At 45.1% G+C, this 12303-nt stretch overlaps 1 protein-coding gene across 8 annotated transcripts; it reads left to right on the plus strand.

Annotated features, from left to right (window-relative positions):
• The first annotated feature begins 3024 nt into the window (after positions 1–3024).
• MAMU-DMA (major histocompatibility complex, class II, DM alpha) lies at positions 3025–12303 on the plus strand. 8 transcript variants are annotated; one of them, XR_013416087.1, is made up of 6 exons: positions 3043–3162; positions 5347–5631; positions 6263–6541; positions 6773–6901; positions 10924–11111; positions 12103–12303. XR_013416087.1 is itself a non-coding variant. In NM_001193474.1 (5 exon segments), coding segments are annotated over 5 exon segments (786 nt in total). In that variant the 5' UTR covers positions 3025–3074; the 3' UTR covers positions 7382–7391.

Consider the following 12303-nt stretch of genomic DNA (forward strand, 5'->3'; position numbering starts at 1 on the left):
ACCCTAGTCCTTCCCTGGCACCCTGCCTCCACCACACAGACACACACACATGTATACACATGGCTGTTCCAGAATATCTAGGAGGTCATGGAGTTGTTTTTGTTTTTGGCTATTACTGCTACTATTACTTGTTTATCAAAAGAGGGTATGATGCCAGGCACAGTGGCATGTGCCTGTAGTCCCCAGCTACTTGGGAGGCTGAGGCGGGAGGATCGCTTGAACTCAGGGGTTCAAGACTGGAGTGAGTTATGATTGCACCTGTAAGTAGCCACTGCACTCCAGCCTGGGCAACAAGGGAAACTTTGTCTAAAAGAAAAAAAAAAATGATGGAAAGTACGAATTTTGAAAGTCTCAGAAACACTGATGGATAATATTCACATATATTAATTTCTCAGATTACTTGATTGCCACATGAGAACTTTCTCACTGCCTCTTCCCCCACCCCTTCTGTCTTTCTCTTTCTTTTGTCTAACAAACTTGAAGCATATACACTGACAGTTTCTTCCTCACCTCCCACTTACTTCTCAGCCCACCACAATCTGGAGTCAACTCCCACTACAACACTGAAACTGCTCTCAATAAATTTGTCAGCCATCTCATAATCACCAAATCTAAGGACACTTTTCAATCCTCCCTTGACTTTTGAGTAGCATTTAGAAATGCTGACCTTGCCCTCCTTTGTGGCACACCTCTTTTTTATTTCTCTGATCTGCTTCTACCTTGTTCTTTTCTCAGTGCTCTGGATGGTCCTCATGCCACCAGATTCTCACAAACCAGGGTATTTCAGTATACTCGTTATTATCTTTTGTCTCAGTGACACACACACCCTCCTCTACTGTGTTCTGAATTGCTCAGCTTAGGAATTAGCCAGGTGTGTATTTCCCAGCCTTCCTGGACATCTGGCTTCCTGTTAGATTCTGCCAGTAGGAGGCACTGGTGGGAGATCAGAAGGCAAGAGAAACTGAGAAGCGTCCTGCTTCAGCCTCTAAACAGAGTGACAGTTGCTGGGAATAGCTGGTGGATGTAGCAGCAGGAAGAATGGGAGACTCAGGACTCCAGCCTCCTGAGCAAAAGAAGTACCTTCTCAAGGATTCTAGCCTTGAAGGAGGTGGCACCTTTTTAGTAGATTGGAACTGACTATGACAATGTCTTTCACAAGGCAATGAGTAGATTTCCAGATTCCAGCTCAGGGATGATGGCAGCTTCTGATTTCCAGATAGCAATCTTTTTTTTAAATTTACATTTCTAGGACGCTCCTTTTTTTTTTTTTTTTTTTAACCTTTTAACCAATTCTCTATATTAAATTCTTTCAGTCTGAAGCACATAAAGTAGTTAAATGCTCCTGACTGGATCCTGGATAACTGGTATGAAGTTTGGGGTTGAGCCCATGCATACTTTTGTCCTTGTTTCACTTCCCACTCCTTCTGCACAGTTTACTTGGGTGATCTTATTCATGGCCTCTGCTTTGACATTTGTGCTGATGACTCTCAAATCAGGCTCTTCAGACCATACCTGGGGTCCATACCCACATGACTCACTGTGCTCCCGTGCAGTTTTAGCTGGCTGTTCCACTGGCATTTCAAATTCAACATGTACAAAATCAAGCTCTTTCTCTCTGTAAACCTGCTCCCATGGCATTCTTTCCTACTTCAATTCCGTCCATCCCTGACCACCCACCCAGCCACCCATGCTGGAAATCTGAGATATCCTTGATTCCTCCACCTTCTCACTCCCACAACTAATAAGTAGCTAAACCCTTTAGATTCTACTTCCTAATTATCTCGATATTCTATCTCCTCCACCTCCTCTAATTATGACTTAATTCAGGCTCTTATCATCTGTCATTTAAATTATTGCTGTATTGCTACAGGAGTGGTGTGTGTATGTGCAAATGTTCATCTTGGTATGCTATAGACTCTTGCCCAGCAGTTTTGCCTCAATTCTTTAAAAACTCTGGTTCATTGTTTGAAATATCAATCAGAACATTTTTTCCAAAATGCTAAAATGATTGTATCATCCCCCAGTTTTAATATCCCTATCATCTGCTAAGTAAAAGCAAGCTCCTCCTTGTGGCGTAGCAGGGCCCATGTGATCTGGCCCTTGCCTGAATTTGTAGCTCATCACAACATCCCTCTACCCCCCATTACCTCCTATTATACAGGAACACACAAGTGACCTTCACAACATTCATATCAGCGAGTACACAGGGTCTCCAAAGAGGACCTCTGGATGCCTGTGATCTTTGTACTTCTGCCTACCCTTTGCCCTGGAATGTTTTTCTCTTCCCTTATGTTCTGCTGATCAAATTGTTTTTCCTTCAAGACTTAGGAGCCTGCCTGATTATGTTCCTCCTATTCCGCATCCTCGTAAAATTACTGCATCCTCATAAAATTACAAAGCACTTGGCACATTCTTATTGAATACGTTACATTGTTGTGTAATTATCCCTTGGCCCTCTCTCCAAGCACTAGACTCTAAGCTGTTTGAAGGCAGACTATGCCTATTCATCTTTGTATTTCTAGCCCTGGGCCCAACACCCAGCATTTCTTGTATTTTCAGTATATTTCTGCAAAATGAATTAGAGCTAATGCCTGAAGGAGAATGATTTTTTTTCAGAAAGAGGAAGAGCCAGGAGGGAGAAGGCAGGATCTGAAGAGCTCTGGGAGTTTACTTCAGGAAGATGCGGTTCCCCACTGCAGCATTCTGCCAGGAGGTGGCACTGCTCTGAAGAGCCAGCTGGTGGCTTACAGCCTGAGGTTGACAGCTTGAAACCAAAGAGGGAACTCCACCACGAAGCAACATTCCTCCACTGTGCTTCCCAGCCCAGTTACATGCCATACTCTGCCCTGGTCAAACAGCCAAGTCTTCAGGAGGTTGCTAGCCCCAGGCATCTCCCCAGTGACTGATGATGTTAAACCCTACACTTCTCTGATTGGTTTAGACAAAATGACAAGGGCAGCTATTGGAAATTATCTGGCAAAACATGATCTAAGGCCACCCTCTGGGGGAAGGAGTTGGGGAAGTGCAAGGGTTGGCTGGGTTGGTAGATCCTACCTACTGTGTGGTGAGAAGGTATGGGTCATGAACAGAACCAAGGAGCTGCGCTGCTACAGATGCTACCACTTCTGTGGCTGCTACCCCACTCCTGGGCCGTCCCAGAAGGTAAGATGGTACTCCCATTTACTTCCATCCTGAACCTAGGGAGCCCACCCAGCGTTTGTGAGGAAAAGCTCTGTGCTTTGTGAGTGGTGGGAAGTCTTTTGAGGCAGTGGAAACAGTAGGGGAGTGGGGAAAGACAGCTACTATGTATGGTTGGTAAACGATATCAGAGATGCTTTACATGTTCCATTTAAGACAATCTCTTGAAGTGGAGATTGTTCTCTCCGTTTTACAAATGAAGAAAGTGAGACTCAGAGTTATTTGTGCAAGTTCACAACATTGGAAAGTGGTAGAGCTGGGATTTGAACAAAGTGGATGTTATTTTCACTCCTCCACTCAAGATTCTACTCTGCTTCTATCATTAACTTATCTTGTGATTCTTGAAAAGTCTCTTAGTTTCATTCTCTGTAGAGGATGGCCCAGAATGGAAGAATAATCTGGAAGGTCGCTCTTCCTCCAAATGTCTGTTTTTCTGGGTATTGGGTTAAAGGTTTCCTGCTCGCTGAGCGATTCCTGCCAAGCGCTTCAAAGAAGAGGGATTATTTTATGCAGTTATGGGGTCACTTCTCCCAGTGCTGTCTTTGGGAGGCCTGGTAGGTTAAGGAACAGAAGACATTTTCAGAGAGGCTTGGTGCCAATGAAGTGGCTGAAGAAATGTCTGGAGACTGGTTTTCCAATTTACCATTTGTGTCTGGGGGTAGTGGGAGGCAGTCCCATCTATGGCTTGGGGAGGCTGTAGCCATTCCTCCTCCTTCCCTTCTAAGAGTGAGAAACCCATCCATGGCCTTCTCTAGTCAATACAGTGGCCTGGTGTGAATTAGACAAAGGAATCTTTGGGAGGATACAGCCCTATGCCAGGATGTGTGGCGTGGTGAGCAGAATGCAGGCTTCCACTTGCTGCTTTGGCTAGGTGTCTTTGTGCAGCCCACAAACACACAACGAACAGAGTAACTCTGAATCTGTCACTTTATTTTATATATATGCATTTTTAAAATTTTAATTTGATTAATTAATTCTTCTTATTATTATTTTGAGGCAGAATCTCTCTCTGTCACCCAGGCTGGAGGGCAGTGACGCGATCCCGGCTCACTGCAACCACTGCCTCCAGGGTTCAAGAGACTCTCCTGCCTCAGCCTCCCGAGTAGCTGGGATTACAGGCACCCGCCACCTCATCCGGCTGATTTTTGTATTTTTAGTAGAGATGGGGTTTCATCATGTTGGCCAGGCTGGTCTCAAACTCCTGACCTCAGGTGATCCACCTGCCTTGGCCTCCCAAAGTGCTGGGATTACAAGCTTGAGCCACTGCACCCGGCCTTTATATATATATATTTTTGAGACGGGCTCATTCTGTCACCTGGGCTGGAGTCCAGTGACACAATCACGGCTCACTACAGCCCCAACCTCCTAGATACAAGCAATCCTCCCCCCTCAGCCTCCAGAGTAGCTGAGACCACAGGTGCTTGCCACCACACCTGGCTAAGTTTTTGTATTTTTTGTAGAGACAGGGTCTCGCTGTGTTGCCCAGGTTGGTCTTGAACTCCTGGGCTCCAGCAATCTGCCTGCCTCAGCGTTCCAAAGGGTCGAGATTTGAGCCACCATGCCTGGACTGAATCTGTCACTTTAGACAGTAGAACTCTTTTTACTTTTGCCAACTTTAGACAACTGGCCTTTTTATAGGCCAGGGAAGCTTGGAGAGATGCTATAATATGTTCTTCACCCCCATTGGGAGGGGGAGTCTAAATAACAGACACGGGAAAGGGTCTCACCTCAGCCCACGCTCCTTGAAGCAGGCCTTGCTTGTTTTTTTTTTTGGTGGTGGTGTTGTTTTTTGTTTTGAGACAGAGTCTCACTCTGTCACCCAGGCTGGAGTGCAGTGGCTTAATCTTAGCTCACTGCAACCTCTGCCTTCCTGGTTCAAGCAATTCTCCTCCCTCAGCCTCCTGAGTAGCTGGGACAACAGGCGCCCGCCACCGTGCTCAGCTAATTTTTTGTATTTTTAGTAGAGACGGCGTTTCACCATGCTGGCCAGGCTGGTCTCTAACTCCTGACCTCGTGATCTGCCTGCCTTGGCCTCCCAAAGTGCTGGGATTACAGGCATGAGCCACCGCGCCCAGCCCCACCTTGCTGTTTTTTAAGTTGAAGGAGAAGGCTCCCACCTCCCTGAACCTCACCCTATGTCCTTTGCAGCTCCTACTCCAGTGTGGCGAGATGACCTGCAAAACCACACGTTCCTGCACACAGTGTACTGCCAGGATGGGAGTCCCAGTATGGGACTCTCTGAGGCCTACGATGAGGACCAGCTTTTCTTCTTCGACTTTTCCCAGAACACTCGGGTGCCTCGCCTGCCTGAATTTGCTGACTGGGCTCAGGAACAGGGAGATGCTCCTGCCATTTTATTTGACAAAGCATTCTGCGAGATGATGATCCAGCAAATAGGGCCACAACTTGATGGGAAAATCCCGGTGTCCAGAGGTCAGGAGTTTTCTGGGGAGTGAAGGAAGGAGGGCTGCATTCTTAACCTCATTGATCTGTACACTGAATAATTCCCCTTGATACCAGCTCCCCATCTCAAATACCTTCTGGTTCTCTCCATCACCTTAATTTTTCCACCAGCCTTGGTCTGCACCCTGTGTTTTTTGGTGGGCAGAAGTACCTAGCATGTAGTAGGCATTCAGAACTATGTATTGAATGTGATGAATTCAACAGGTACCAGTTGATACCTACTGAATATTAACACTTGTGCTGCTACGCCCAGCAAGATGGATGGGAAGAGTGGAAATATCTGATGATGTGACTATGTCTTAGTGAGAAGACAGTGCATGGTTAGATGTCAATGTGAGCTCTAGACAGGAAGTACTGAAGGAAGTCATGGTGGAGGGGTCCAGAGTAGCCTGGATCGGGCTCTGCTTCTAGGTCTAGCTGCAGTCCTTGCCTGGAAGAAGACCTCCCTTGGGAGCCCAGCTCCTCCCTCATCTCTGTCTCCCAAAGCCTGACCCACTGTGTTCTTCTCTGCCCTCCCCTCCATATGCCATGCACCCTCCAAACACAGAGATACCGTCTAAACTAGTCTCTTTTTTCCCCCACACCACAATCCCCCCACCAGGGTTTCCTATCGCTGAGGTGTTCACGCTGAAGCCCCTGGAGTTTGGCAAACCCAACACGTTGGTCTGTTTTGTCAGTAATCTCTTCCCACCCATGCTGACAGTGAACTGGCAGCATCATTCCGTCCCTGTGGAAGGATCTGGGCCTACTTTTGTCTCAGCTGTCGATGGACTCAGCTTCCAGGCCTTTTCTTACTTAAACATCACACCGGAACCTTCTGACATTTTCTCCTGCATTGTGACTCACGAAATTGACCGCTACACAGCAATTGCCTATTGGGGTGAGGCTTTCTCCCTGGAAGTCTGGTCCTTTTGGGGGCAAAAAGGGATAGATCCATGGGAGGAGTCTTCTTTCTCCACTGGTACCTTGTTTAGTCAATTCCTACCCTAAGCCCATCCCAATCTGCCATGCCTCAGTTTCTCCCATGTCATCCCAGACACCCAAGTCATTCCCCTGGGAGGGAGGCTACCTAACTAGGTCCCCAGGCTGAGCCGCTCCTTATTTCCTCCAGTGCCCCAGAACGCACTACCCTCAGATCTGCTGGAGAATGTGCTGTGTGGCGTGGCCTTTGGTCTAGGTGTGCTGGGCATCATCGTGGGCATTGTTCTCATCATCTACTTCCGGAAGCCTTGCTCAGGTGGTATGTCATCTGGAGGGGGCGGGTGAGCCGTGGGAGCCAGATACGGTGGTGCATGTGTGCATGTGTCAGCATTATTTTGTGGCATGGGGGGACACATAGCGATCCTCAGGCTCTTGGGTGTGGGGGCCTGTATCCAGCACCATGGGAGCACATCTTCCCAGTTGGGGACCCAGTTACACACATACAGTTATGGGTCACAAGAATGGCTTTGAGTGAAAAAAGGAATCATGGGGTGCTGTAGGAAGGGTGCTTGGAGATGATCTGGGAACAAGGAGAGATCAGCCTCTGCAGGGTATGCTGAAGGCAGGGCGAGCAAAGCCTTTGGGGAGGAGGAGGAGGAGAAGGAGGAGGAGAAGGAGGAGGAGGAGAAAGAAGAGGAGGAGGAGGAGAAGGAGGAGAAGGAGGTAGAGGAGGAGGGGGAGGAGGAGGAGGAGGAATCCCCTGATGCCTTTCCTCCATCCCTGTCTCTCCCCAGACTGATTCTTCCAGACCAGAGTTTGATGCCAACAGCTTCGGCCATCCAAACAGAGGATGCTCAGGTTTCTCAGGATCTCTTCTTCTCAGGGTAGAAGAAGTCTCTGGGACATCCCTGGGGTGTGTGTGTAGATTTCCCACCTGGGGACTCTGCTATCCCTGGGCTTGCATCCCAGGGATCCCAGAGTGGCCTGCCTATCACAACCACATCCCTTCCCTGCACAAGACAATAAATCATCTCATTTCTTTATATCAGGGTGGCTTCTTTCTTAACTCACAGTATTTGTTTCTGGATAGCTCGATTTTAGTGGGTTGTCGTTTCAAATTCAGCATGCCTTAACCTGAACACAGCTTGCCCTCGTTAGGGAGGGAAATAGCGAAAACCCCTAATTTGCCGGCTGAGTTCTTATTCCCTGGTCTCGGCGGTACATGATGCTTTTCCTTCTATCGGTTTGTGGAAAATATGTGAGAAATGAAGGAAGAGTTATTTTCTAATAATCTGCTTACCAAATGGCTAAGGAAGCTGCTTGTGCGGGGGGTGTGTGTGTGTGTGTGTGAGTATTTTACTGTTTGTGAAAATGTTTATGTCTTGTATAGGCTGCCCTGAGGAACATATAACTCCCTTCAACCCTCACCGTAACTGGGAAACGGAAGCTCAGGGATGGGTAGAGTAAGCCCCCAGGTGCAATTCCAGTCATGTCAGTTCTGGGAAAACAGTATCATGAAGCCCCTAACATGAAGTGAAAACAGCCTGGAAGGGCAAAGAATTCACATGTCTTTCCTGACAATCTGTCCTTGGCCTGAGTGAACTGTCCAAGGAGAACTGCACAGGTGCTGTCCTGGGCAGATAATGAAAGCTGGTGGCACATGACCACTGGTGGTAAATTGCTTTGCATGTGCTTTCTTTCTTGCATTCCTTAGGGTCTGGGATTTGCTTTGGATGACACGGTGGCAATAAAGTTGAGAGGGCAATTACTTGGTGAGGGAGTTTCTGTTCTTGGCATTGTATTAGAGTCTAATCTAAAATAAAAATTCCCCCTAAAAGAAGTTAGCACTGTCTCTGAACCATCTCATTTCTAACAGCATCATGTGTGCCGGTTAAGAAGCACCGGCTCTGGAACCAGACTGCTGGGGATTCAATTGTAACTGTCAGCGTTTAGCTGTGAGCCCTTGAGCAAGTTACTTAACTTGTGCTTTGGTATCATTTTGTGTAAAAGGATGATGATAACAATGGTGTCCACCTTACCACCATGTTGCCAACATTTGAAAGTCAAATAAATATTAGTGAGGATAAAGGGAAAGGTGAACTGTAATATCTTGGTCTGTTGGTGGGATTGTAAACTGTTTATGACCCTTGAATTACAGAAATTATAAACTAGTTGAGTGAAAAAATTAATATAGGAAATAAGGCAGCATATCCTCATGCTGTGAAGCTTAAATAAGTTAATATCTATAGAATGCTTACAATAGTGTTTGGCACATACAAAATGTGCTCAATAACCTAATCTTATCATTACTTGTCTTGATCTTCAGAGGAAAACTTAGTTGCTTTGTAGACTTCTTTCTCTTTTCTGAAATACACCTTAATACTAGCTTCAAGTATTGTGTTTTCTCCATTTTAGATGTTTTTCTTTTTATTCTTACTTTACTAATTCTAGATATGGTGCTTTCTAGTTCTTCCTAATTTCTCTCTCTCGCTCTCTATTTTCCAACTTATCTAGATATTTCCTGTCAGGCAAGCTTTAAAAGTGTTTTATTATGCTGTGTGACCTTAGACAAGTCACTTCCCCTCTCTGGGCCTCAAAGTCCTCATCTATAAAATGATGGGCTTAGATTAGATGCTCTCTGAACAAACCTTCTATGATACTGTTACTTAAGTACTCTAGAAGCACTCAGTATCCTCTCTAGTCTGGTGCCCCTTTTCTAATAAAAAATATTAGTCACTATTCCCAGCAGGAATTATGTTCTTGAATGAATCTTTTTTCCTCACTCTTTCTTGAGGTATTATATCTGTTTTTGGTTTAGGGCATTTGCCCAGGCTCTTTCCTCTCACAGGAATGCCTTCTTTATTCTGCTTGTCTTGTTCCTGTCTTAACCCACTCCATAGGTCCAACTCCAGTTCAACTTATTCCATGAACCTGCCCCTAATTTCTCTTTACTGAAATCTTCCAAGACTTAAAGCACTCAACCTAAGGATTGGGATATGCCGCTTTATTTCCTATGTTAATTTTTTTTCACCCAACTAGTTTATAATTTCTGTAATTCAGGGATCATAAACAGTTTATACTCTCACCAACAGAGCAAGATAGTTCACATTTCCCTTTATGCTCACTAATACTTGTAATTATTTGACTTTTAAATGTTGGCAGCATGGTGGGTATAGAGTGGTATTTTGTTGTTTTAATTTGCTTTTCTGTCATTACTAATCAGTATCACATTGTTTGATGATTTTGGCTTTTTAATATGTGTTACTATTTAGTAGAACTAGTCTCCATTCCTTTACCATCTTCCCAAAAAACTTATTTTTCTTTTCTTTATCAAAATATTCTAAGATACTCTTGGACTATATTTCCATGTACATTTTATAATCAGTTTGTTAAATTCTCCTGAAATCCTACTGTTACTTTAATTGGGGTAGCATTTAGGTTAGAGATGTGGGGAGAGGTTGTCGTTATGTTAGCATGGCCTATCCATGAATATGGTATATCTCTACACCTCTCAGGTCTTTGTGCACTTCAATAAAGTTTTCTTTTTTCTTAAAATTCTTATATTTGATATGTTAATTCATAAATATGCTATGGTTTTTATTGTTATTATAAAAGGCAATTTGCAGTTATTTTCCAATTGATTATTAGCAATACAGGATTTAAAGTAAGAAATCCTGAGTTCAAGTAATGATTCTATTACTTAGTATCTGGGTAAACCTCAGCAACCACTTAACCTCCCTCTGCCTCCATTTTCTCATGGGTAAGATGAAGATAGCATTCTTCAATAGTTGTGGTGTTAAAAAATAAAAATAAAAAAGGAAAAATAGTTGTGGTGGCAAATCAGATAGACTATCCCCTAGTAGTTCAAGTAATTTGGCTGTAGGATGGAAGGATGGTGAACTGACTACAGAAACTATAATCCAAAGGTCAGATCTAGAGCAGTGAATCCTGACAGGGTAGGAGGGTGTATGTGTGGGTGGAGGTGAGGTAAGGGGTAGATGGTAGGAGTCGGGTGGGGATTGGACAGATTGGGCAAGTAATATAATCTTGGCAGGATGTAGGTGTGGGTAGTTTTGAAAAGACACCAAAGTCACGAATGTGGTCTTATGCTATGAGGCATGATTAACTGGTTGAGCAATTTTGTGTTTATAAAATGGAGACTTCAGTTAAAACCATCTGCCCCAAAGAGGAACCTGAGAACTGACATGGAGCAACTTTAGGAAGTGCCTAGAAGAGATTTATTATTATGGCCATACTCTCAGAAAAACACAAGAGATTGCATTTGTGACTTCCTCCAATGTGCAGTGCCAGTGATGTTATTGTAGCTTGTCTTTGTTTTAGCTACCCCAAGCTCCTCGTAGGACACCTCCTCCCTGATGGCACCTCACAGCATTGTCAAGCTTGTGAAGCTATACACCAGACCTACGATGCCAACTGCCTTCCTCCTCTCCAGCACAAATCCAGCCCAGTATTCAAGGCTCATTCCAGGTCCTCTTGATTGAGAGTACTCCCTGTCTACTATGCCCATGGTGATTTCTCTCTTCTTTTTTAAGACCACTGGCCTTATTGCTCTCTTATTGCTTACTTGCTTTAATATAAACTATTTAAAGTGTTTGTTCTCACTCCCCAACTGACCTACAAGCAAAGTGATACGGGAGCAGAATCCATATCTTCTCATTCTGAATGTTCCCAGTAATGCTTTGCACACAGACCCTGGGACTAGTCCACTGCAGGCATGTGGTGGCCAGGCTAAGGGCAGAGGCAGTGGGAAAGGAGAGGACTCACTCTTTGGGTGGTTGTGTAGAGTCAGTAAAAGAAAGGCAACATGTGGGAACCTGGTTGGGGCTCCATGCCTCTTCAGTCCCGGTGCTATATCAATAATTAACAAAAAGCAACAATGGACAGAGCAATTGAGATGTTATTTTGGGTTGGCTGGAGGTGGGAAGACAGAGCTATAGCTGTAAAAATGGAAGGGTTGGGAGGAGGAGAGGAAGGAAAACACTGCTGAGCACAGGTGTCTGGGTTTTCTGTCCTTCTTTATTCTAAAAAGCTCCCTCAGTGTTTGAATTAATAGAGAAGTGAAATCTTCTCCTGTCATCTCCTGTTGTGGCCTCACAGAAGGTTTCACATCTCCTTTGACTGCTGGAGCAGAGATCTAGACATAAGAGGGAACTACATTCAGCCTCACTGTTACTGGCTATGGCCATGTTCAGTGCTGGCACAGGACCACACAGCCAGTGCCCCCTTGCCAGGGCTAGGCTTTGTAGACATTGAAAAGGATCCCAGGACTTGGTTCCTATAAGGTTAGGATAACAGCTTACCTGGACAGGATGGGGAGGAATGTGAGGGGGAAATGTATGGAGTGGGGGGCGCAGGGGAAAATTCAGTTTTAAAACTTGTCAAAAGAGAAAGTGGAAGGGACGGTGGTTCGCAGAGCAGAAGGAACTCTGAGGACGGGAAAGATAAGACTTGGGTGAACTGGGTTATGGATTGTGACTCTTCTCTTTCTCCCTTTCTCAGCAGAGGCCTCAGTGACTCCCTTTATCTGAGCCATCCCAGTTCCAGGATGTAGTGAGTGTGTGGGCATGCTCAAGTGTGTGTGTGTGTGTGTACGCACATGCATGTGTAAGAGCTGTATAAGAAGAGGAGTTACAACCTTTAGACCTTGGGTGTGAATCTTTGGACCTGTTTTCCAACCTGGGAAATGAGGACAATTAACAA

The sequence above is a fragment of the Macaca mulatta genome, chromosome 4 (genome assembly GCF_049350105.2).
Source record: "Macaca mulatta isolate MMU2019108-1 chromosome 4, T2T-MMU8v2.0, whole genome shotgun sequence".
In the NCBI taxonomy this organism is placed as follows: Eukaryota; Metazoa; Chordata; class Mammalia; order Primates; family Cercopithecidae; genus Macaca; species Macaca mulatta.

What these genes read in the sequence shown, in the direction of transcription:
- MAMU-DMA (XM_077998971.1), top strand. Translation starts at nt 3,075, where the DNA reads ATGGGTCATGAACAGAACCAAGGAGCTGCGCTGCTACAGATGCTACCA. An exon ending in GAAAATCCCGGTGTCCAGAG is followed by an intron (nt 5,632 to 6,262) that starts GTCAGGAGTTTT and finishes TCCCCCCACCAG; the next exon opens with GGTTTCCTATCGCTGAGGTG. An exon ending in CACAGCAATTGCCTATTGGG is followed by an intron (nt 6,542 to 6,772) that starts GTGAGGCTTTCT and finishes TATTTCCTCCAG; the next exon opens with TGCCCCAGAACGCACTACCC.